General features: G+C 37.7%; 1 protein-coding gene across 2 annotated transcripts in view; it reads right to left on the reverse strand.

Moving 5' to 3' along the window:
* Positions 1-2,350: 2,350 nt before the first annotated feature.
* The window catches only part of ARMC1 (armadillo repeat containing 1), a 35,169-nt gene continuing 11,477 nt past the window's right edge, over positions 2,351-26,042 (reverse strand). For both annotated transcript variants that reach the window (XM_037058634.1, XM_037058635.1), the window contains exons 3-7: positions 24,853-24,944; positions 10,788-10,977; positions 5,913-6,029; positions 5,754-5,828; positions 2,351-4,500 (exon numbers count right to left, since the gene is read on the reverse strand). In XM_037058634.1, the coding sequence (XP_036914529.1) occupies positions 4,309-4,500; positions 5,754-5,828; positions 5,913-6,029; positions 10,788-10,977; positions 24,853-24,944 (666 nt within the window). In that variant the 3' untranslated portion in view covers positions 2,351-4,308. The remainder of the gene's footprint in view (positions 4,501-5,753; positions 5,829-5,912; positions 6,030-10,787; positions 10,978-24,852; positions 24,945-26,042) is intronic.

Below are 26,042 nucleotides of genomic sequence, written 5' to 3' on the forward strand. Positions count from 1 at the left end.
GAGAAAATACCAAATAAGAATATGAGCAAAAAAAAAAATATGAGCAAAGATTTAGAAGGTGGGACAAATACAGAACATTTAAGTTATAATAAAGAGACAAGCTTGATAAACAGACTATTTTGGTAACAATGAAATATACAACGATGTCTCACATGTAAAGTCTGCAATAATGCTACAGAATGTATAAAAGACTAGGTTGGGGGCTACACTAGCCTGTTTGGGGTGCCAGACAAAGCAGTCCAAACTAATCCAAATACCTCTGTTGACATTACAGCAGAAAATGAGGAAAATATTGTTAAGATTAATCTGGTAGACTAGAATGTGCCTACTGTAGAAGTTAACTGTAGCCAATTTCTGGCCAATAGACATGTTTATGTGGCCCAGGTAGTGTTTCAAGGGTCTGGAATGGTCACAAAGTCCAGAAGCTCTGCATTGTGAGAAGCCCACAATCCACGTGAGGAAAGGGCGGTTTTCCTCTTTAGATAGGCCAGGTGTTCTCCATGTACTTTCCTATGTTACGGGCTAACCAGCCTTAATTCTTTCATGTACCTAACTTTTCTGGTCCCCAGATGGAGTCTGATTGCTAATAGATTCTACTTAGTTAAGACACTAGACATGATTCAGCCAAAAGAATGCACAGCCAAGGGACCTAAGACACGGGATGCCTTGTGAGGGAATCTCAGAAGCCAGACTGCCAGGTCTGACTCATGGCTCCATCACTGACTAGCTCTGGGGCCTGGGACTAATGAGTTACTTAATTTCTGTCTCATTTTTCCCCCGTCCACATAATGGCACATCATAGTGGTTCAGGACTAAATGAGTAAATATTAGCACAATGTCTGGCACAGGATTAGTGGTTTGTTTTTAATATAAGCATGCCTACCATGAGCTTGGTTCTAAGAGAAATAAAAAATCAGACTTTATATTTCATACAGCAAAGATAAGGGAGCAATGAAAAATGCCAACAGTACAATAAAGATTTAGAAGTTACCCAACCAAAATCCTCACAATGGATACATTCTTCAAAGGACAACATTCAGATAAAAATCAAACAGTTGAGAACTGTTTGATTAAGCCTCAAAAAGTCCCTCTGATTGGATATAAAAAGAGGAGGAGTCAGATAAAGTGTATTAGAAAGGTTCAGTGTCTCACTTGAGAATCAAAGACAAAAAAAGAATTATGTCAAACTTTCAGTAACAATAATAACATCTTACACTCGTAAATTTTTAGTTTTCAAATTACTCATGATGGATTCTAATAATGACCCATGAAGCAGAAGAATTATCTTCATTTTACTAATGAAGAAAAACCTTAGTGATAAATTATTATCTAAGATTAAATAGCTAGTAAGTTATAAAACAGGAAATCAAAACCACTACTATATATAAAAAATATTCTCCTATAACAATTCTGTAAGAATCAGGATACTATAAATTAATCTTGCCCTGACTGGTGTGGCTCTGTAGATTGAGTACCAGTTTGATTCACAGTCAGGGCATATGCCTGGGTTGTGGGCCGGGTCCCCAGTTGGGGTGTGCAAGAGGTAACCAATGTTTTTTCTCACACATAGCCCTCCCTCCCCCTCTCTAAAGATAAATAAGTAAAAAAATATTTTAAGTTAAGTCTTAACTTCATTCAATGCAGTAAGCATTATGTACGATCCTCTTCCACTTTAAAAAAAAGACCAAATGAAAAAACAATAAATTGAATAAATCAGAAATAAAAAAGGAAAAAAGGGGGGGCAGTCTGACATTTTTCATATGTGCCCACATTAATTAGTACCTTCTATTTATTTTTAATGATTAAAAATAAATTCTTCGTTCTCCTAAAAAAATATTTGAGGGCCTGCGAACCAGACTATCGCAGTTCAATTCCCAGTCAGGGCACATGCCTGGGTTGCAGGGCAGTTCCCGGCAGAGGACACACCAGAGGCAACCATACATTGATATTTCTCTCCTTCTCCACTTCCCTTCCCCTCTAAAGATAAATAAATAAAATATTTTAAAAAAATATTTGAGTGCTTGCCACTAGTCAGATATAACCACAGACCATCTCAGTTGTCAAAAAGCTGAGGAGGGGAGACTCACTGGTGAATATAATTTCAATCTAATGTGAAAAATGCTCCAATGAGTACATGTAAGGGGACAGCTGATGCAAACCCGGGGGGTAGGGAGACGCAGGTAGGGGGACGCAGGCATAGTGCTGGCAAGAAGATGAACAAAAGATGCATGGGAATTAGTCGGGTAACGCATCTACTGGGAGCTAGGAGAAGGTGCCAGGCAGTGCAGGTACAAACAGGCTTAAGAGTAATCAATAATGCTTATAGCACAAAAATGCAATATCCATTCAATTTTAATTGTTACTTTTTATTATTTTACAACATAATTCAAAAAATGCTGTAACAGTTGGCTTAACTGCTCTATAAGACCTGGAAACAAAAGAACACATATAATTAGAACACACAAACACCAAGCTATAATACCTACTTGTATCGAACCATTGCTACCAAAGCGATGTCGTTTTTTTAAATAAGCAGATGTGTGGCAATGCAAAATAAAACACAGGCCTGTTAAAACAGAACAGTAAACTTTGTTTTAATGGCTATAGAAAGGAGGTGGTTCTGTTTTCTTTTTTCAACATGTCTGGTTCTGGCAGCAAGTTGTATTATGCATTTAAAGCCATACATGCCCTGAAAGCTTGTAATTTCATTTGTGCGTGTCACCTGAATCAGAGCCCAAACACATGAAAAAAAATGTCATTCTCAACACCCTCAATATGCCTCCCTCCAGAAGGTCACAACGTTCATGAACTCAAGATTCTTGTTGGTGAAGCATTTTACAATATTTTTTCTCCAGTAACACTGGATGCTTTTAATTTTCTCTAAAAGAGAAGCAATGAAAATGCAAGAAAACCCTCCGGGGTCCAATTTTCACTTCACATTCTCCAAGGAGTAAAATAGCAGCGCTACATGTGGATGAAAAAGAATTTCAATTTCTTCCCATTAGTTTTTAATCATATGGGCATTAATATTTATGTGGATTTTGTTGGACTTCCAAAAGGAACATTTTTAGTTGCCAAATATTTCAGCAATATAATAAAGCATTACATTTATGTAATTAGCACTTATCTACAAAAAATATATATGTATATGTATTTATATTTATATTTATTTACCTTACCTTCACTGAAGTTCTTTTTTTCTGGCTGGACATGAGAAAGAAGATTAAGTAGACCAATGCTGGCTTTATTTCTTTGTAAGTATTAACTTGAGTCTTTTTTCATTCAATATGACTGCAAGTTCATAATAAATTCACAAAGGCAATACAAGGAAACACCTACTGAATAGGCACCTACCAAGCAACCCATGTGTTATGGTTCGACTCTACCGAATGGCACTAGGGCATTATAGGCATCCAATTTTTGTTTTCTTTTTCAAGTTTGTCAGTTCTTTACTATTTTCTTTTCTAACAGAAGATAGTGTGTATTCACAAAATAAGGCCTACCAGCAGCTGCTCCCATTATCTAGTGGGTGTAACTCCCAAGAGCTGGTACAAACCAATCAGAACAGCAGTTAAACTACGTTTGGTCATATTCAGTCTCACTGGCACTTTGCTGACATACATGTTTCCCTTTTTCCAATGATTTTGTGTTACTCTTATTAAAATGACAACAAATAATATTGCAAAGATTTTGTAGAATTGTATTTTTAGGGGACTGCTATATTCAAACGAATATAGTTTAATTCACAAAATGTCATCAGTAATGACCTTTCCATATACATGGTTGGCAAAATTAAAAAAAGGCACAAAAAGGGGGATAATTAGAAATGTTTTCAACTTGCAGTAAAGAGTACCAAAGCAAGTATCTTTCATGAAGAAAAGCACAGAAAAATGTTCAGTAATTCATTCACCACTTGAGCTAAAATAAAAACTTCTCTTCAGATAGGTCCTGAGGCTTCAGGAGAAAATGAGTTTTCCTAATCAAGTGCTTCATATAAAATAAAATGTGAAGCTGCACATATTTATGTTTGGTTTAATTGTGGACCCATGTTTTTTAAAAGTGAGGCAATTAAACAAAGGAAAACAAAACCAAAACACCTTCATAAACAGAGCAACTCCACCTGTAGCCTGTCATTTTTACCACTTAGTGGGGCAAAATGTCCAATAAAATGTAAAATGCAGCATACGCAATCATGTAATCTAAAAACTTTTCATGATAACTTATTGCAAATTGCACTTGACAGTTCACCACAACAATGGAAAACTGGCCCCTTGTTCATTCACACAGTCCTTGAACCCCAAAGTGAAGTCACCAGTAAAACGATCTGGATAAAAAGTTTGCAGCTGTGCTCAGCCAGCTAGCCCCACCCTCTGGGTGGGAGCCGACCCGGGACACTGCTTTGTCCTGCTCCTTCGTGGGGCTCTCATCCTCGGGCAGATAGTCGGGCAGCTCTGTGTTCTGTTCCACTTCCACAGCCATATCCTGGAATGGGACCAGCATCTGACACAGAGAACATGAAGAGTTACTGCGAAATCAACATAATTGATAGATATATGTGAGATGCAACTTTCTTCTCATTCTAATCACCCCAGTATTTATGTCCACGGGCTATATTCCTTTGACAATGTTCTTCTTACATGAAGGCAGGCTCAACTGCTGAGCATTGTGTAGGCACATATAGACAGAATCACACAAGAACAAATGTGTAACTTCTATTTCAAGATGATGGGGTTAGGCTGAAAAGGGAAAGGAGATTAAGAGTACAAACTCCCAGTTACAAAGTAAGTCATGGGGAGGTAATGTGTAGCTTAGGGAACACAGTCAGTAATATCTTAATGACTATGCATGGTGACAAATAGTTATCAGACTTATTGTGAGGACCACTTTGTGAAGTATATGAACGTTGAATCACTGTGTTGTACACCTGGCACTAACATAATATGGTGTATCAACTATGATTAAAAATAAATCATAAACATTTAAAAATAAACAAACAAGCCAAAGCACATATCTGGCTACTGGGTAGACTTCTGGAGGGCCAGTGAACCTCCTTATCCATGAACGCAAATGGGCTGATACCATACAGGTTCATTCCCTTATCACAAAGCTAATAGAAAGCAAGGGGCAAAGATTCCCAATATATATATTTGCCCAAGAGGATGACTGGACTTTATTTTTTGGACTGGCAAAACTAAGGCTAGAAAATATTTAAAAACCAAAGCAAAGAAGCCACATCTCCTCTACTTCCATATATCAGCAAAACATCACCACTGAAAAAAAGTCTGAAATTCAGAAAATATAAGATATAAAAGCAGACTGAAATCCACAAAAGCTCTTTCTGTATTTCTAAAAGAGTTAACTATTAATCGAGAAATACCGAGATAATGTGACCCAGCCACATTCCTATACACATTGCAACTACTAGTCTAGAAATACTGGCAGTCTGCTAGCCATGAAGAACCATCAGGAGTCACAGTTAGACGTAAGGAAACTACACAGCCCCGGTGCGGCTCACTTGGCTGGAGGTTGGAGCATCATCCGTAAACCTAAGGGTCGCAGGCTCCGTTTCTGTTAGGGCATATACCTGGGTTATGAGTTTGGTCCTGGTTGGGGCCTGGAGAGGCAAATGACTGATGTTTCTCACACTGATGTTTCACTCCCTCCCTTCTTCTTTTTCTAAAATCAATAAGTATGTCCATAGGTAGAGCTAAAAATAGAATTAACAAAAAAAGACAACAATGTAAGGCTTTTACCTCTTCTCCACTTTCACTTTTCACAACTTGCTGAGCCTTCATAACCTTGGTTGATGCTATTGCTGATGCCAAAGCCTGGGCCAGAATAAAAAGGGACAAATTTGAAAATTGATTTGTTACCTGAAACCTCAAACACATTCAGGCATTTAAAATACTAACCTCTGCTTTCAAATCTGAACGGATTCGTACCACACATCTTTGAACAGCCATTTGAAAAGTAAAGCTAATAACGCCTTTAATTTTTAACAAAGCCTCTTCACACAGATTTCTCCGAGACTGAAAAAGTAAAAGCAAATTGGTATTAAAATTGGCAGAATAATAAAAGGGAATAAGTCAAATGAAACCACACTGAACTGGTTATCACATTTGGGCAGAGGTGGGGCATCATGGAGAATAAATGTCCCTATTTCAGTTCTACCATCTTATATGTGAGGGCATGGGAGAGTGGTGCTTAGTCAAGTTCACTAAATTTTGTAAGATCAACAGAAGAGTAATCCCTGCTAGATTTTTTCCAAGCTTCATTACTAATACTTAGTTTTAATTATTTTAACACGAAGTTAGCTGCTGTTAATTCAAATCTTGAAGCAAAAAGAAATAGTGCTGAGAAGCGCAGGCTCCTCCTGCTCAAGAGTGGGCAAACTATAGTTCACCAGCTGTTTCTGTACATCAGGTTCTACTGGACCACAACGTCTGAGGCTAGCTTCATTCTACAGCAGAGTTAGTGGGTGTAAGTAGGCCATATGGCCTGCAAAACCTCAAATATTTACTATCTGGCCTTTTAAAGAACAGGTCTCCTGACCCCTGCTGTAGCTTAAAAACCTCTAGGGACAAATTCTAACAAACCAAAGTTAGTATTAGTGAGCATTCAGTGTTTGACTATTTTCGAAAGTACTTGATATTTATATAAATATCACTACATTTCTCATTAACGGCATTCTCAATGGGCACCCACTGCATTCTCAACGGTCATCCTCCTTTTGCTTCTCATTTCCCCCCCCGTTTCCAATATAACCAACATACACCTTCCAATGCTTCTTTGACTCCTAATAATACACAACCCTGGTCTTGTACTTACACCACTGATTATTCCACCTCTGTCTCATCTTACTTCAAGGTCCAATGTTTAAAACCAAGAGATTTTCTTTCTACTTTGTCCTTGGTAGACTATTCTCATCACTTCCACGTAAGCACAGACATATTCCAGTATGATTTAATTTTCATTTGTCTACTGGTATACCCACTTAGATACCAAGCAGTCACCTCAAAGACAAAATCCAAAAAGAAAATAGAATGGAAAATAACTAGTTTCCCCTCATCCCTCCCTCCAACCCCAGCCCAGACATCTAGTCACCACTTGAACTTCCCTGTTTCTGTACTGAGACCAGGTTCTCATTCAGTTCTTCTCGGGGGGCAGGAATCTGCAAGTGAGCCCTAGTCTCTGAATCACGTCCTAAGAAGCACTGCCTTCAAATTACCTGATTCATTCTTCTCTTCTATTAAATAAAATCAGTCTTCACACTTATTCCCACATCCTTCAAAACAACCCAAACCCTTGCAATCTCCCTATTTAAACCACTTCTTCACTACTCGTTACTACATTTCAACACCGCTCAGTCAACGATCTGTGATATAGGGGTGCACAGCAGGGCACAGACCCACAGGGACTCATCTACTGCACTGTTTCTGACTCTGCTCTCCTGCATCCTAGGTTCTGTAAATCCCCTTTAGGGGACTGGTCATCAAAGATCCATGTTTATCTCTGCCACATATTCAGTACCACATACATTTAAAAGTGAAAGAAAGTTTGCATAGCATATACAACAGCGAAGTTAAATACTACAAGTCTAACCTGATTCCTTATTTTAAATGTGAGAAAAGCAAAACAGAAAAGTTAAGCAACTTGCCTAGCTTGCAACAACAGTCTGACATTAAATCCCAACTATATGTGACAATGAGAAACCAGATGCATAAGGCCCATTCATCTTTATTTTCACACAAATTAACACATTTGCAACAGGCAAAGCCTAGGGGTTGCAGAGGAGTAGAAAATCCAATTTCAACATTTGATCCTAAGGATAGGCTATTTTCAGGTAAACATGAGTACTTGAACAGAGCAAAGAGGATCCAGAATTCACCAGGGAGGATGAATAACCTCTAGATTGAAAACAGGGTCAAGATTAGGTTGAGAGAATCTTAAATAGATGAAGTGAGAATTTGGGCAAGGAGATAGATGAGTCAAGGTTAACTCTGGCAATGAATAGAAGAGTGTGTTTGTGGTGTGCATGTGCCTCAATACATTTAAAAGGGTTGAAATCATACACTATATGAAATGAAATTAGAAATAATTAACACAAGAAGGTTTGGAAAATTCAGAAATACATGGAAATTAAACAACAAACTCCTAAACAACCAAGGAGGTCACAAGAGAAATTAAAGAATGAAATGAAAACCGCACATATCAAATCTATGGGATGCAGAGAAAACAGTGCTTAGAAGGAACTTGAAAGCTATAATAACTACATTAAAATATAAGAAATTCTCAAATCAATAACCTAACATTCTATTTTAAGAAGTAAGAAAAAGAGCAACTAAACCTAAAGAAAAAAGAAGGAGATAGATGAGTTTTTTAAAGCAGAGGAAAAAGAAATAGAGAATGGGGAGGGGGTTAAAAAAATCAATAAAAACCAAAGTCGGTTCTTTGAAAAGATCAACACAATTGATAAACCTTTAGCTAGACTGACCAAGAAAAAGAGAAACATGACTCCAATGACTAAAATCTGGAATTAAAGAGGGTATATTATGACTAACCTTACATAAACAAAAGGATTATAAGCTAACACTATAATTATATGCCAACCATTAGATAACCTCAATGAAATGGACAAGTACCTAGAAAGACACTACTAAAACTGACTCAAGAAAAACAAAACAACACAAAAAAACCCCCCACAGGAAAACAAATGATAAATATCTTATGTGAATACAAATGCAAAATGCCTCAATAATGTACCAGCAAACTGAATCCAGAGGCATATTACAAGATTATACATCATGATCAGTTAAAATTTATCCTAGGAACAAAAGGTTGGTTCACATGGTATTAATAGAACTCAACTCAACAATAAAAAGACAAATAACGAGCAATTTAAAATTTAAGAAAGAATGAAGAGATGCCCCGGCCAGATGGCTCAGTTGGCTGGAACATCATCCCATATACCAAAAAACTGCAGGTTAAATTCCCAGTCAGGGCTCATACCTAGGTTGCAGGTTCAATCCCATCAGGTGTGTACAGAAGGCAACCAATTGATCGATCTCTCTCCCCATGCCCCCACCACCTCTCCCCCTAAAATCAGTAAACATATCTTTGGGTGAGGACTTTAAAAAAAAAAAACATGAATAGAAATTTCTCCCAAAGAGAAAATCTGTGATAAAGATTTATACAATAAACTCTAAATCAACCACTACAAAATGGCCAATAACAACATGAAAAGATACTAAACATCATTAGTCATTAGGAAAATGCCAGTGAAAAGCACAGTAATATACTACTTCTCAGCTACTAGGATAGGTATTAAAACTTATTTTATACCCTAGCTGGTATGGCTCAGTGGATTGAACGCCAGCCAGCCTGTGAACCAAAGGATCGCTGGTTCGATTCCCAGTCAGGACACATGCCTGGATTGTGGACTAGGTCCCCAGTTGGGGATGCACAAAAGGCAAACGATCGATCGATGTTTCTCTCCCTCTCTTTCTCCCTCTCTTTTCCTTTCTCTAAAAATAAAAATAAATAAAGTCTTTTTATAAATACGGTTAAAATAGTAAATTTTATGCTATGTATATTTTATCACAATAAAATATTGAAAAAAAATTAAAGAATATTTAATGTAATAACAATGTATTTTGGGGCTTACAGCACATGCAGAAATAAAAGATGATACCAATAGCACTAAGGCAGAGATAAGGGAATGAAATACAGTGTTATGTCTCATTATGCATGAAGTGATCTAGAGTAGGCCTCTCCTTATTGCGATTTTGCTTTCTGCAATTTCAATTACCCGCAGTCAACTGTGGTTCAAAAATGTTAAATGGAAAACTCCAGAATAAACAATCCATAAATTGTACACCATTCTGAGTAGCATGATGAAATTTTGCACCATTCTGCCCCCCCACATACACATATAATTCAGCCCTTTGTCCAGTATTTCCATGCTGTAAATGCTTACCTGCCTGTGAGTTACTCAGTAGTCCTCTTAGTTATCGGATCAACTGTCACAGTATCACAGTGCTTGAGTTCGAACAATACTTATTTTACTCAATAATGGCCTCAAAACACAAGAGTAGTGAGGCTGACAATTTGGATATGCCAAAGAGAGGCCATAAAGTGCTTTCAATAAGTGAAAAAGTGTGTATGTACAGGAAAAAACACAGCATATATAGGGTTTGGCACTATTTAGTGCATCCACCGGCAGGGTCCTGGAACTTATCTCCCGTGGATAAGGAAGAACTATTGTAATATAATAAGCCCTAAATCAACCAACAAAGAAGGGAGGGAGGGATAGAGGGTAGCAAGGAGGGAAAGAAAATAAGGAGGGCAATCTTGGTAAATGTCCCATATGCCCCTGAAAAGAATTATTGTCTTGCTGCTGGGTGGGGTATTCAATAAATATCAATTAGGTCAAGTTGATTATTAGGCCTTCTATACCCTTACTGATTTTCTGTATATTTGTTCTATTAACTGAAAGGGTAGTATTCAAATCTCTAGCTCTAACTGTAGATCTGTTTATTTCTCTTTGCATTTCTGTCAGTTTTTGCTTTGTGTATTTTGAAATGCTAGTATTAGAGCACAAATATTTAAAATTTTAACATCCCCTGATTAACAAATCTCTTTAGCACAAAATGCTCCCTTTTATCAGTATAAAATACTAATACTAGGACTTGCTCTTAAAGACTGTTAGCAGGGGCCACTGAGAAAACTATTTAATTAACATGATTCCTCTTCCCATCTGATGAACCATGTGTTTATAAAAACCTTACCGTATCATCAAGACCATCTATATGCAAAACCACTGTTTTGGCACGTTTGTTTGTAGTCCCCAGAAAAAACTGAGCTTTTCTTCGACGTGAGTTCATTTCATTGAAACTATCATTATCTGCCACATTGGAAGACTGAAGAATGTCATAGATTTCAGAGGCCAGCAGTTTCGTTTCTCCTGGAGTTGTAGTCCTTGAGAAGAAACATATAAATTAATAAATTAGTATTGTCACTTTTACTGACTCTGTAGTTTTATTCTTCAAGTTTGCAAAGCCTTGTTTTCTTCATTCTGCTTTGTTCAATTTAAAATACCAGTAAATCCTAGACTAATCAGTAATGTACAAAAAGCATCTAGTCTATAATAAAGTCTTCTCATTTCATCTTACACCCATGGTTCATTGAGATTCAAAACTCATCACTACAGTGGTATAAAAGCACATTTAATCGAAATCATTAATTAAGTATGAAATGGACTAGATCAGGATATAACAAGTCCCTGGATTAACACTAAAATTTAAATTGCAATTTGAAAGTGTCTGACCTTCAAGAAAATACAGCAAAGTTCCAGCCAAGATGGAGGCTTAGGTAGAAACCCTTCGCTTCCTCGCACAACCAAAAGGAGGGTAATAACCAATCTAAAATCAATAAACAACCAAAAGTGCCAGAAAATCAAACTGCATGGAACTCAAACAACCACAGAATTAAAGAAACAGTCAAACAGAACAATCAAACCAGTAAGGTGGCTGATGGAGAGAAATGGTGGCAAGGTGGCAGACCACACAGGCAGGGCTGGCTGAGAAACCTCAGCAGGGTAAGCAACTGTGTGGGCTGAGCTGGCTGCAGAGGTGCAGGGCGCTGCATGGGCGTGGCGGTTGCTGTGAAGGGAGAAACTGCCAGTCTCACAGGAGAGTTCAGTGAAAAGTAAGCAGATGAGCTGCATCATTCCCTCTCTGGCTCCTCCCCCACAAGCAGCACCTTAGCACAGCAAGGAGGGGTGCCCTGATCGGGTGAATACCTAAAGCCCTGCCCCCTTACAACTTACCAGGGTCCCAAAGAAAGAAATAGGGCCAAAATGAAAGAACAGAACAAAACTTCAGAAAGAGAGCTAAGTGATGAGGAGATAGCCAACCTATCTGATGGAGAATTTAAAGCCCTGGTAATCAAAATGCTTACAGAACTGATAGAGCTTGATCAAAAAATGAAAGATACCTAAAATGAAATAAAGTAAAATATTCAGGGAACCAACAGTGATAGGAAGGAAACCAGGACTCAAATCAACAATTTGGAATAAAAGGAAGAAATAAACATCCAACCAGAACAGAATGAAAAAACAAGAATGCAAAACAATGAAAAAAACCTTTTGAACCTCCTTGACAACTTGAAATATTCCAGTATCTGAATTATAGGGGTGCCAGAAGGAGAAGAACAAAAGAAATTGAAAACTTATTTGAACAAATAATGAAGGAGAACTTCCCCAACCTGGCAAAGGAAATTAAACTTTCAGGAAGTCCAGGAAGCTCAGAGAGTCGCAAAGAAGTTGGAACCAAAGAGACACACACCAAGGCACATCATCATTAATACACCAAAATTAATTCAAGGTGGATAAAAGACTTAAATATAAGCTGTGAAACCATTAAAGCCCTAGAGGAGAACATTGGCAGGAAAATCTCAGATATTCCACACAGCAATATTTTTATTGATACGTCCCCCAGAGCAAGGGACATAAAGGAAAGAATAAACAAATGGGATCTCATCAAAATTAAAAGCTTCTGCATGGCTAAGGAAAACAGTACCGAGATAAAAAGAGAAGCAACAGCTTCGGAAAACATATTTGCCAATGATACCTCAGACAAACTCGACTCCACTCAAAGAAGATGAGCAACCCAATTATAAAATGGGCAAAGGACTTGAACAGACATTTCTCCAAGGAGGACATAGAGAGGATCCAGAGACACATGAAAAGATGCTCGATATCGCTAGCTATCAGAGATGCAAATTAAAACCACAATGAGATACCACTTTACACCAGTCAGAATGGCTATCATAAATAAAGAAACAAACAACAAGTGCTGGAGACGTTGTGGGGAAAAGGGGACCCTAGTTCACTGTTGGTGGGATTGCAGACTGCTACAACCACTATGGAAAACAGTATGGAACTTTTTAAGAAAACTAAAAATGAATGTGCCTTTTGACCCAGCAATTCCACTGTTAGGAGCATATCCTAAGAACCCTGAAACACCAATCCAAAAGAACCTATGCACCCCGATGTTCACAGCAGCACAATTTACGATAGCCAAGAGTTGGAAGCAACTGGATGCCCATCAGTAAATGACTGGATCAAAAAGCTATGGTACATTTACACAATGGAATTCTATGCTGCAGAAAAGAAGAAGGAACTCCTACCCTTTGCAACATCATGGATGGAACTGGAAAGCATTATGCTGAGTGAAATAAGCCAGGTGGTGAAAGACAAATACCATATGATCTCACCGTTAACAGGAATCTAAACAACAAAACAAACAAGCAAGCAAAATATGACCAATGACACTCAAATACAGAGCAGGCTGACAGGGTCCAGAGAGGAGAGGGGAGAGAATCATAGGGGAAAAGGGGATGGACTCACATGAACAAGTATAAAGGACACATGGACAATAACTAAGGTGGGAGGTGGAAATGGGAGGGAGATAGGGAGCACTGGTGGGGGGCAGGGCTGGGAATATAAGACAGAAAACTGTACTTGAACAAGAATTAAATAAAAATTTAAATTTAAAAAAAAGAAGATAATTTTAAAAGGAGCAAGAGGAAAGGAAAAGAGTTACCGACAAAGGAGTGCCCATAAGGCTATCAGCTGCTTTCTCAAAAGAATCCTTGTAGGCAAGAAGGGGCTGGAAAGAAGTATCTGAAGTCATGAAAGGCAAAGACCTACATCCAAGATTATTCTATCCACTTCTGGTCAAGATGGAGGCATAGGTGGAAACACTGTGCCTCCTTGCACAACCATGTTTAAAGACAACAAAGTTTTAGTAACAAAAAGGCAACCAAAACATGGAAAATTGAACTGTACTGAAGTCCAACAACAATGAACCATTCATCCAGACCGGTAAGAGGGGTGGAGTAGAGTGGAGTCCCGCGGAAAAAAAGCAGCCGGACCGGACCTACCCAGGTCCCCAGGCAGCCATTGGCAGATCCCGGGCGTGGGGTGGCAACAGGCGGACCCAGTGGCAGTGCAAGGCGGCTGGCTGACCATTCACACATTCATGTGCATTTAAACCAGGCAAAGGAGCAAGCAGCGAGACAGACTATGCAGGCTAGGGCCCCAGCAACAGGAATTAAAACCTAAAAGCACCAACTGGAAAAACTCTCAGGGTTGAGGTGCCAGGAGAAGCTCCCAGGCTCACAGAGAGTTTGTTGGAGAGACCCACAGGGTCCTGGAGGGTGCAGAGGCCCACACACCCAGGAGCCAGAACCACGGAGGCCAGGTTTGTTTGTGGAAAGCAGCAGAAGGGACCGAAAAAAACCACCATTGCCCCTCTCTGACCCCGCCCCCACATCAGCATCACAACCCAGCCACCTGGGTCGCCCCACCCTGATGAACACCTAAGGCTCCACCCCTCATACGCAACAAGCTCAAACAGACTAAAACATTATGGCTCAAGGAGAACAGGTCAAAGCCCCAGAGCCAATACTTTTAAGCAACCAAGAGATAGCCAACCTATCAGATGCACAGTTCAAAACACTGGTGAAAAGAATGCTCACAGAACTGGTTGATTTTAGCCACAAATTAGAGGAACATATGAAGGCTAAACTAATTGAAATGAAGGGAAGTGCACAGGAAACCAACAGTGATGGAAAGGAAACTGGGATTGAAATCAAGAGGGTGGGCCAGAAGGAAGGAAGAAATGACCAAACAGAAAAATGTGAAGTTACAAGAATTCAAAAAAATGAGGAGAGGCTTAGGAACCTCAGAACATCTTTAAATATTCCAACATCTGAATTATAGGGGTACCAGAAGGGGAAGAGGAAGAGTGACAAGTGGAAAACTTATCTGAACAAATAATAAAGGAGAACTTCCCCAGTCTGGCAAAGAAAATAGACTTCCAGGAAATCCAGGAAGCTCAGAGAGTCACAAAGAAGTTGGACTCAAGAAGGAACACACCAAGGCACATCATCATTACATTAGCCAAGATTAAAATGAAGGTGAGAATCCTAGAAGTAGCAAGAGATAAGGGGACAGTCACCTACAAAGGAGTACCCATCAGACTGTCAGCAGATTTCCTAAAAGAGACCTTACAGGCAAGAAGGAGCTGGAAAGAAGTATTCCAAGTCATGAAATCCAAAGACCTACATCCAAGACTGCTCTATCCAGCAAAGCTTTCATTTAGAATGGAAGGACAGATAAAGTGCTTCTCAGATAATATCAAATTCAAGGAATTCATCATCACCAAGCCCTTATTCTATGAAATGTTAAAGGGACTTATCTAAGAAAAAGAAGATGAAAAATATGAACAGTGAAAGAACAGCAAACTCACAGTTATTAACAACCACACCTAAAACAAAAGCAAACCAAGACAGCTAGATTGGGAGCTGAACCATAGAAATGAAGATCACATGGAGGGTTAGCAACAGGAGAGTGGGAGAAGGAAAAGGGGGGAGAAAGTACAGAGAATAAGTAGCAGAGACGGTAGGTAAAAAATAGATAGGCGGGAGGGCAAGAATAGTATGGGAAATATAGAATCTAAAGAACTTGAGACATGTGGTCATAAACTAAAGGGGGGGAATGGTGGGGGAGGGGGTATGCAGGGTGGAGGGGAATGAAGGGGGGAATAGAACAACTGTAATGGTATAATCAATAAAATATATTTTTTAAAAAAAGAAAGAAAAAAAAAGCATAACTGGTAGGCATTAAATAGATGGGGAGAGGTCAAAATGATACAGGAAACAAGGAGCTCAAACAACTTTTACGTACAATCCATGGACATGAACTAAGAGCGGAGAAAGCTAGAGGGTGGAGGAGTACAGGGTGGAGCAGGGATAAAGAGGGGAATATTGGGAAAACTATAATAGCATAATTGATAAAGTATACTTAAAAAAACATAAAAATCCAAAAGGAGAAAACAAATTAGATCATTCATATTAGTTATTTCAATAGAGATTTCTTAGCAAATTCAAACTAACTGTTTAATTTGCTTTTTTGGATATCTTTCACAAAGCATGCATATACCATAAAACCACAATTCAGACAACGGTTTTCATTCTTAAACCTTCCTTCCAGTCCTGCTATAGCTCCTCACATAAGCACGTAGTGCCATGCTATCCAACAGAACCTTCTACACTGAAGAAATCTTCTACACCTGCACTGTCCACTCGCATGTGGCTATTGAGTACCTGAAATGTTTCTGTCAAGTGCAACTAAAGACTTGAATTTAATTTACTTTTAATTAAATGTAAATGGCCACATGAGGCAAGTGGCTACCATATTGGACAGCACAGGCCTAATAATTATTACTTAGTTGAACTGAATGAACAATAAGCATATATAATTATAAAAAATATTCCTAATCTCATCTATAAGAGGGCTCAATTAAATCCAAATCCTTTAACATACAGTCAAGGCCTTTAAAATCTGCCCTCTACCAACACCGACTCATTGTGACCTGTATAAATGCCTTTCCGTCAGCTTTCAAACTCAGCTCCACCACCACCTTCTTTATGAAGCCTCCTCACCCTACTCATCCCTCTGCATTCCAAGTACTGCACTTGTACTTGACTACTGATTTTAATTTTCTACTTCTTTCTCTTCAAGAATAGGGGTGCATTCTCTCGGCACCTTCCACAAAGCCTAAATAAAACTTTTTGCAATCTATTTGTTTACTGAATGAACAGGAATTACTTCAATTTCTGATATTCATTCAGCCTGTATACACTCCAAGTATAAAGACCTTCAATTCTAAGGGTGCTAATCCAGCAATTTCCAGACCCTCAATTTATTATATCAGGTGCTTTTCTGAGCCACTGTTGACCACAGAGAACAATTACTTTGAATGAGTTTCGCTCTGTATTACAGGAAGCTATGAAAAACACTATTTTTTTAGGACATGTCTCAGCACTTTTCAGATAGCTGCTTTACAGTTTACTGAAAAGGTTACTGCAGTTCTGAGTTGGTTTAAATACTAGCCAACCATAAATTGTAAAGATTATGGGGACACAGGCTAGAGGCACTCACGAATTTAAGAGGAAAAAAACTACCTGCATGACTCTTTTCTCAATTCTCTCAAGGATAGTACAGAGATAGAACCATTCCAGAGTCACAGGAGAGAGGATAACCTGTACATCTAATGGATTCCTTAGGCTTCAGGGCTTACTTCTCTCATAAACCTGTTCTAGTGGCTCCCTTATTAATAGCATGGAGTGAGGGGAGAAACTACCATTTGTTAATAGAAACAACTGGCAAAGGTGATACATGTGCACTTATGATTGCCTGTATAGCTAGAGGCTACTCACACTAATGTTCAATTAGAAAGCTGAAAATGTACACAAAAACATAGTTCATCTATAGAGACCTCCATGCTATGCCTATTTAGATAAGCAAAGCACTTACTAATGAGAGACTAGCAAAAATAGTTGAACGAAATAAATACTCCCGCCACCACGATTTCAAGTTCCTTATTTCACAGTTCCAAAGTTTCATCATTTTCATACAGTAATAAAATTCTTTCTGAAAGACTTCTAATTTCTATCCCCAAAAATTTTAAAGAATAACATAACCAAATCAAAATGACGGTCTCATTATTATTTTAAGTATGTTCTTCTGGTGTACCTCATAGGACTCAATTTTATTGCTACCATTCCTATGAAACAGTGAGGAGAACACCTCTATTTATAGACCCAGATCTCTCTTAAAACTGTTAAACTTTATCTTAGTCAATATGAGATTTACAAAATCATATAAGCAAAAATTACAAACCAAGTTATTTCTTGATCTGCACACTATCTGAAGTATCCCAAATATCTATACACATTGCTGATCAACAAATCAATAATAAATTATTCCCTTATTTTAAAAATATGCTTTTAAAGCCAAAAAGAAAAATCCAAGAGCATTTAGATTCAAAAGCTATCTTAGTCTTCTTGTAATAAAACAAAATTACTGTTAAAATACTATGATTCAAAAACATTCAAGTACAAAATGTCTAGTGTTATATGGTACATCTAGCCATAAATGTTACAGAGAATGTATAATTAAACAAGTATTAATTGCCCTAATCTTCCTAGGCAAGTGAAAATTGAGAGCTGATTAATGTCCTGGATTTAGTTCAGTATTTAAAATCTGACATCAGAAAAAAAAAAATCCTGCAAGACTCCTTCATCTAGTGATTAAAATTTTTCTCTCAGTAATTTACTATACCATAATAAAGTATATTGACTTCTCACCACTTTTCTAATTAGTTTTCTGTATTGAAAAGGTTCAAAATGTCATTCAAAAAGTACAACTAAAAGGTGAACTCTGATCTTTATTATATAGCAAAAATAATTTTCATGCTAAATATTAGCACAATATTTCCTATAGGTCAGACACAGCAATTCACGCTTTCTAGATGCTGCTAATAACATTTTATATTGCCTATAAAGGCCAGTTAAGACTTTCATATACTTTGTGAAAGCAATGAATGTACACACTATCTTACTGTTAGTGACTTGCTATCATTTTTTGAAAAACTCCACAATGTTTCCTTTAGGAACTAACTTTCAATTTTTTTCCCTGTGTTATTTGCTAAGAAAAAGTGTTTTTGTAACATTTATGCAACCCCAAAAATCACCCTTCATCTGTTAACCCCAAACAATCCTACTTAAAAAGGGTTCTAAGAAGGAAGTCAACAGCTCTGTTTAGGTAACGAGGGAAACTATGATACTTGAGCCAGAGCCCTATAATTCACACATTAGCTGTGGCTGCTTTAGCAGTTTGCAACAGAGATCGCCTGTCTGGCAATGCCAAAAATGATTTACTATCTGCCTTTTTACAGAAACAAAAATTGCCAACATCTGTTTTAAATAATTATAAAAAGAAAAAAGAAAGACACTGAAAAAACTACAAAGGATGTGGAACATAACTGCAGCCATTCAGAATGAACTTGCAGGAAAAGGGTTAGATGGAAGAATGCTCCCGATATATTAAGAAAACTACAGCAGGCCCTCAAACAACATCATATCATTCAATGTTCGTTTGTTATAATGTCGATAAGATGTTGTAGGAACTTAACTCTTGTTTATACAAATTAACCTAAGGTAAAATTGGTTGTTATATGTGGATGTTAAAAGAGTACTTACTGTACTGCTATTGTTTCTATATTTTATATGATAGATTGACATCTGACTTTTCAAAAACACACAAAAATCAAGGCAAAATGGGACATCATTTCCAAGAATCTCAAAACAAAAGGTGAGCCACAGATCCAACCTAGTTATCCTTTATTAATCAAAGTTATGGGGAAAGAGTTTTCAACATGAAAGAAGATTTGAGCCTTTCTTGAGCAATCTACTTGAGAATGAACTTCAACCAACCAAGAAATGAGTGGGAGAACTTCAGCAAAAGCACTGATGATGAACATTTTACATATTTAACTGCAGATCTAAGATTAAGTCAAAGGTGGGAAAGAGAATGAAAGAATATCTAAATGTTCTGACAAAGCAGAATAATGCAACTTAAAGAAGGGAGATGGGAGATGAAAAGAGGAAAACCCAAAAAAACTCAATGACTATGGAACATATAACAGGTAGAAGTCAAAAGACTACCATTAAAAACTAAAAAGCAAGACAGTGGAAGTTGAATTAAAACAGTCAACTGAAGACATTTTTTAACAGTGTAACAAGCACAAAAGCAACCACTATAACAGTTAAGACAAATATTTCTATCAGAAGGAATTTTCAGAATAAAACATCATGCAGAGAAAAACTACTATCACTTAATATACAAGGTTAAGTACTACAAAAATGAATTAAAATGAAATACATTGGTCAATAACTATAAATGGACTTTAAAGAAGATTTTCAATTTGGCTCATAAAACAAGGCACAGTTAAAGTAATTCAGAAATAAAGGAATAGGCAAATGTAGAAATAATGGAAACAGAGGTTGTGTGCTGATGTCAAACAAAGTAGAATTCCAACCCCAAATCCAAGCAGCAAACAGGACAAAGCATACTTTTGTTTAATCCTAAAAAACAGACTTCACAATGAAAAGATATATATAAATATAAAAATTGTAGATATACATGAACTAAATATATATGGAGAAAGAACGATAAAGTTAAATGGTAGAGCACATGTTAAGATGTTCAAATCTGGGGACTCAAATGTAGGGTACTGAGGCATAGTTGTTCTCTTTTACAGCTTTTCTTTAAGTCTGACATCATATATGTAAATGAAAATAATTGGCATGATGGGTTTTCTTTCTTTTTGTAATTTTTAGTTTTTACAAATAAACCACATACTACATACTTGCAATAAGATTTTAAAATAATATTCTAAAAAATAAAGGAACACAGGAAAAAAAAGAAATGAAAGCACATGCTTATTATCCAAGATTTTAACAAAAGGAATAGACCACCATTTATTTTTTCAAAATCTAGAATTTTAGGAAGTTCTCCAGGTTAAATGAGATTTTAAAGTTGTGATGCCGCATTTTATTAAAGTGGTTTTTATTTATAGTATAGTTAATGTTAGATATTCACAAGTACTTATATAAAATGGTATCTTATATCAGAAGTATTGCTCCTGAAATACCAATACAAATGTCTTAAACTAGCTTATGTTCTATGTTGACATTTTGAAAATTCTCTTTACCTAGGGATCCAGGACTAAAAATAGAATGTAAAAAGATTCTAACCTCTAATGACAAGATTTTATTTATGGAAGAGATTAAAATTAGGACACAATGCCAGATTCGTTCTGAGTGACAGGGAACTTCAAATTCTCTTCACAATTAAAGAACCAAAAGTAACAGTCCAATTGTTTATCTGTGAGCACCACTCAACGCAAGTAAAATCTGCTGTTGAAAGCCCTGGCTGGCGTAGCTCAGTGGACTGAGCACGGGCTGTGAACCAAAGTGTCGCTGGTCTGACTCCCAGTCAGGGCACATGCCTGGGTTGCAGACCAGGTCCCACTTTGGGACACACAACTGGCAACCACACATCGATGTTTCTCTCCTTCCCTTCCTCTCTCTCTAAATATAAATAAAAATAAAATCTTTAAAAAAATCTGCTGTTGAATAACACATTAAAAATCTCAGCAACATTCTGCAGCAAAACAGAGTATGGTGATTAAAGGGCATAACTTTCAGTATGCAGAATTTCCCCTATTTTATAAAACGTTCTCTGCTTCCTATGTGAAGAATAACTTCCCCTCTCCCTACCTGCTTCAGCTTTTTAGTCTCCCCTTTGATCACTGTCAAACAGAAAGTTTCTCTTCAAAGCAGCATCCCTTCACAACAGATTTTCCTTGTTCTGTGGCTCTTTCTGGGATATGGGGAGATCTATCTTACACTTCCTTAGTTGCATAATTCCAAGCAGTCACAGCTAAAGCTCCCCCTAAGTCGGTACTCTTAAACAGAGAGAGCCTGTACGAATCCCAGCATGACTGGCTGGCTGCCACACCAAGGGAAAACAATGAAGAGGACAGAACACTCATCATTTGTGCTACAGCTTATCAAGGTGACCCATATAAAAGTGGGATGCCAAATCCAGCCTTAATGTTTACAAGCCAAAATACATACTTTTAACATTAAAACATACAAACTTCTTTTTTAAAAAAATATATTTTATTATTTATTTATCTTCAGAGGGGAAAGGAAGGAGAGAGGAAGGAAACATCAATGTATGGTTGCTTCTCGTGCATCCCCTGCAGGGAACTGGCCCCTGACGGAAACTGGCCTGCAACCCAAGCATGTGCCCTGACTGGGAATCGAACCCCGATCATCTGGTTCGCAGGCCTGCGCTCAATCCACTGAGCTACATCAGCCAGGGCTTAAACATACAAACTTCTAAAATGGCAATTATGGTACACAGAGGTGACTTTTTAAAAGCTTGGAAGGCAACCTTCAAATCTGAGATCTCTAATAGCCAAATGATCTGTAAAATGTACATGAAAACTATTACATCATCTCTCCACCTTTGAAAGGGCTACAGGACCAATTATAATAATGGAGAGAGTACAACAGATGTACATCTATTTTCCTACTGGAGGAGCCGGCAACAATTACCACACTGTCCTAACAAAAATACCTTATTTGAATTGAAAAGATAAGCCACTAGTGTTAGCCATGAAGATACAATGCTTGGATCTGCCTTTAACAAAGACATATGCCTTACAGCTGCAGAAGTCCACCGATAGAGCCACCAAATGTGGTGGCTTTGAGATTCATCAACCCACCTTCCAATCCTTCTTTCCAAGGCCTAGCTCTTCCAGGGCAGGCCCAAGCCAAAGACTGAATCATGGGGGCACCAGGGTGTGGCTATTTCTTTTTAATGTGAACTCACCTATAGAGTAAACCTTGCTTTGGAGCTCCCCACTGTGTTAGCGTCCAACTTGCATTGCAATCTGAGACCCTCCTCATCCCATTCAGTCCTCTCCACCTTCTTTTACAGATGTCAATGTACACTGTAGTCTAAAGACTGCAGTCCAACCTTATTCATCCTTTATCTTACAGACCTCACCCCTCAATAAACCACTTCCATTTCTTAATGCATCTCTCATGCCCACAATAACCTACACTGACAACCCACATCTCTTACAAGTATACAAGTATACAAGTAGACTTCCTCCTATTTTTTCTTTTATTTGTATTTTATACATTAGGTTATTTCAGTGGTCCCAAGTTTTCCCCCTTTGCACCCCTCCAACCACCACCCCCACTTTGTCAGGCAAGCCTCACACCACTGTTCATGTCCATGGAACATGTGTATAAGTTCTTTGACTTTCTCCATTTCCTATACTGTACTTTACACCCCTCCCCATGGCCATTCTGTAACCCCACCTATTTGTACTTCTTAATCCCCTCACCTCTTCACCCATTCTCCCACAACCCCTCCCATGTAGCAACTATCAAAAAAATTCTCCATATCCACAATTCTGTCTCTGTTCTTCTTATCTGCTTAGTTTCTTTTTTCTTTTTTTTTTAAGATTTTACTTATTTATTTTTAGACAGAAGGGAAGTGAGGGAGAATAAGGAAGAAATTTATTTATTTTCAGAGGGAGGATAAGGGAGAGAAAAAGAGAGAGAAACATCAATATGTGAGAAAAACACCCATTAGTTGCCTGCTGTTTGCCTCCAAATGGAGACCCGGCTCACAACCCAGGCTTGTGCCCTAACAGGGAATGAAATCAGTGACCTTTCAGTTTGCAGGCTGGAGCTCAACCCACTGAGCCAGACCAGCCAGGACTCATTTAATCTCTTGACATTTCAAATTTTTACCACATATTTTCAACTTTAATAACTATACCTATTATAGAAATACATAACCTTCCAAATTCATCATATGGATAAAATAACGCTAAAGAAACATCCATATTATGTTTAAACCTTTCACTGTATCCAACAGCACTAAATGTGCCAGTTCAAAATTGTTAACTATAGGGCATTTAAGCATACTACAAATAAGAATAATGCAACATTCTATTTTACACAACACTTTAGAATTTACAAAGCATTTCTACATATATTATCCCACTGGAGTCTCAAATTACTTTGCAAGTGTTACTTGTGGCTTATAGATCAGGAAACTGGTGGGCAAAAAAATTATCTGTCTCAAATCAGAACCAGAATCCAAATCTTTACTAATGGAATTGGCTTCAAACCATAGGAATGATTAACACATTTGATGGCAGTCAATAGTTTGTTATTTATTCCTAATGGTCACCTAAATGAAAACAAGAAAAACTTCAGTCTCTATCTTGTCATTATCTAAGATCAAAGGACCAAAGAACTAGTCTATCAGGTAGCTGACCCCATGAAAACAAATATTTAAATAATCCATAAAAAATGAGACTAACAAAATAAAATTTATCTAGAAGCCACGAACACTGAAAAGAAAAAAAAGACAAAACAAAAAACACTGCCTTGGAGGTCAGTTTAGATGACTCTTCACTGATACAATTTAGTTTGTTGCATTTGGCAATTACAAATAAGAACTAACTATGACCACTCAAAACAAAGAAACTGCAAGGTAAGTTCTAAAACATCAAATTAAGTGATTACTTAAGTTCTGAAGGCAGTCATCTCATCGTATTCAATTGAGATACAGAGTAAACTAAAAATGAAGCCTCAGAAAGCTTACCTTTTTCCTTCCCGACACAGTGGAAATATCAAAAGACTAAGTCTTCAATTTCTAGCCTCTACAAAGAAATCAGCAAGGACGAAGAAAGGAGCAAACCAGATATCCCCAGAGGCCACACAGCTGAAGGCCCACAGATAAGTAACAGCCTCTCAGTATTTTCCTCACCCATAAAACTGCTACCTGTCAAACCAATCTCAAAAAGTTGTACGTAACAAAATGAGACAATAAGTATTATTAAAATCTTAGTAAGATTTAAGATACAATTATAAACCACCCATTAGCTAAAATTCAAACTAAACAGCTCTGAGAGAGAGGCAGTGAAGGACAGTCAGGGAAATCTCACCAGAGGCCCTTTTTGCCACGATACTGATCTCTTCAGTAGTACTGGGATGAAGTAACAAACTTTGTACTGCGTATTTCCAAATGTGATTACTCACCTGTGTGGCTGTGCTAGCAATTCAATTTACTTTACAAAACCTCACACAAGGTAAGATTTTCTCTTTTTAAAAAATATTTGTTAAGTAGGGTGTTCGCCAACATTTTCATTAAAATTTGGACATTTTCATAAGGACTACTATTAAGACATGTTTAAGCATAATAAGAATATTGACCAATACAACATGTTTGGACATGAAACCCATATCAGAATAAAAATTTCAATGAAATTATGTTAACAATCAGTACACATTTCACAAGAAGATCCGTGTTTCTACTACATTGGGAGACACTGTTGTACTTACTTCTGTATAACGTTTTGCAAGCTTAACATCATACCAAGTTCTCCCTGCATCTTTTCTCTGTTAGCACGGCATTCTGCCAAGTATCGAAGAGCCTACAGCAGAAACAGGAACACATTAATTCACATGTCCAGACTATTCAAAATTAAACCCACTAGTAACTTATTGCAAGAGAAAAAAACAGAGAAAAACAGCTTTTTGTTTTTAGAATCAATTGGTTTTGAAGTGTTTAGAAACTCTTCTTTAAACATGATAATCAGAGCAGTCCCCTCAGGGAGAAATGATCCTTTGAGCTGAAGTAGCTGATTCTGCTCTTTGAAATGAAGGTTCCTAACTTATCTGCAAGGTCGAATTTAGTTTGTTCTGGCTGTATTTTCACCACTTCATCTTGTGAAGGATACAAGGAACTATTTCATTTATTAATATCAGGAAGTAGTCCCCATAGCCATCATTTCCCTCGGTGCTTTTCACATTTAAATTAAAATTGCTGAGGGGGACAAACCACACAACCACCTTTATGGAATCAAATGCTTCTAGTTCTACAATTCACCTTTAAAATGTCTTTTTTTTTTTTTACTGAAAAGCAAAAGATGAACTCACCTCACAAATTTCTACTTTCTAAGTTCATTTTTTCTAGGGTGCTCTCCTTATAAAGCACATTTTGCAAGTATTTCCTTCACATGCAAATTCTATAGGGATTTCATTAGTTGGTTTATAGACCTCCTTCCTAATCTCTCACCTTCACCAAAGACTTTGGTACATAATTTCCAGAAGAATACCTCTGTGAACTACACCATCTACAACTCAGCCATCTCGGTTCACTGACCTTCACCTTTTCTACTGGTCCTCTACCCTTCACCTCCACAGTGCCTGTTCTTTACTGAAAATGATACCATTTATGCAACCACAAATCCAACAACCTCTCTGACTACCCTATCCTTTCTGCAACCTCTCCTACCTTGATTTTCACTTCAGTCCTTAGAGGATTAACTGCCATGGGAACTGCTGTCCCTCCACTGAAAACTAAGAACCAGGACAAGAGGCAGCATAGAATTATAATCCCTAAGAAGGGAAATGACAAAGTGGGCCCTACAATTGCTCCATCTACTGCTTTGGAGGCAGCTTCAAGAGTTTAGCACAGGGAGGGGGAGCCTGACTGGAGCCCACTGATCTTGCTGAGTTAGGAGGTCAGA

Source organism: Sturnira hondurensis, unplaced genomic scaffold (assembly GCF_014824575.4).
Source record: "Sturnira hondurensis isolate 20B ecotype Veracruz unplaced genomic scaffold, ASM1482457v3 Scaffold0010128, whole genome shotgun sequence".
Lineage (NCBI taxonomy): Eukaryota > Metazoa > Chordata > Mammalia > Chiroptera > Phyllostomidae > Sturnira > Sturnira hondurensis.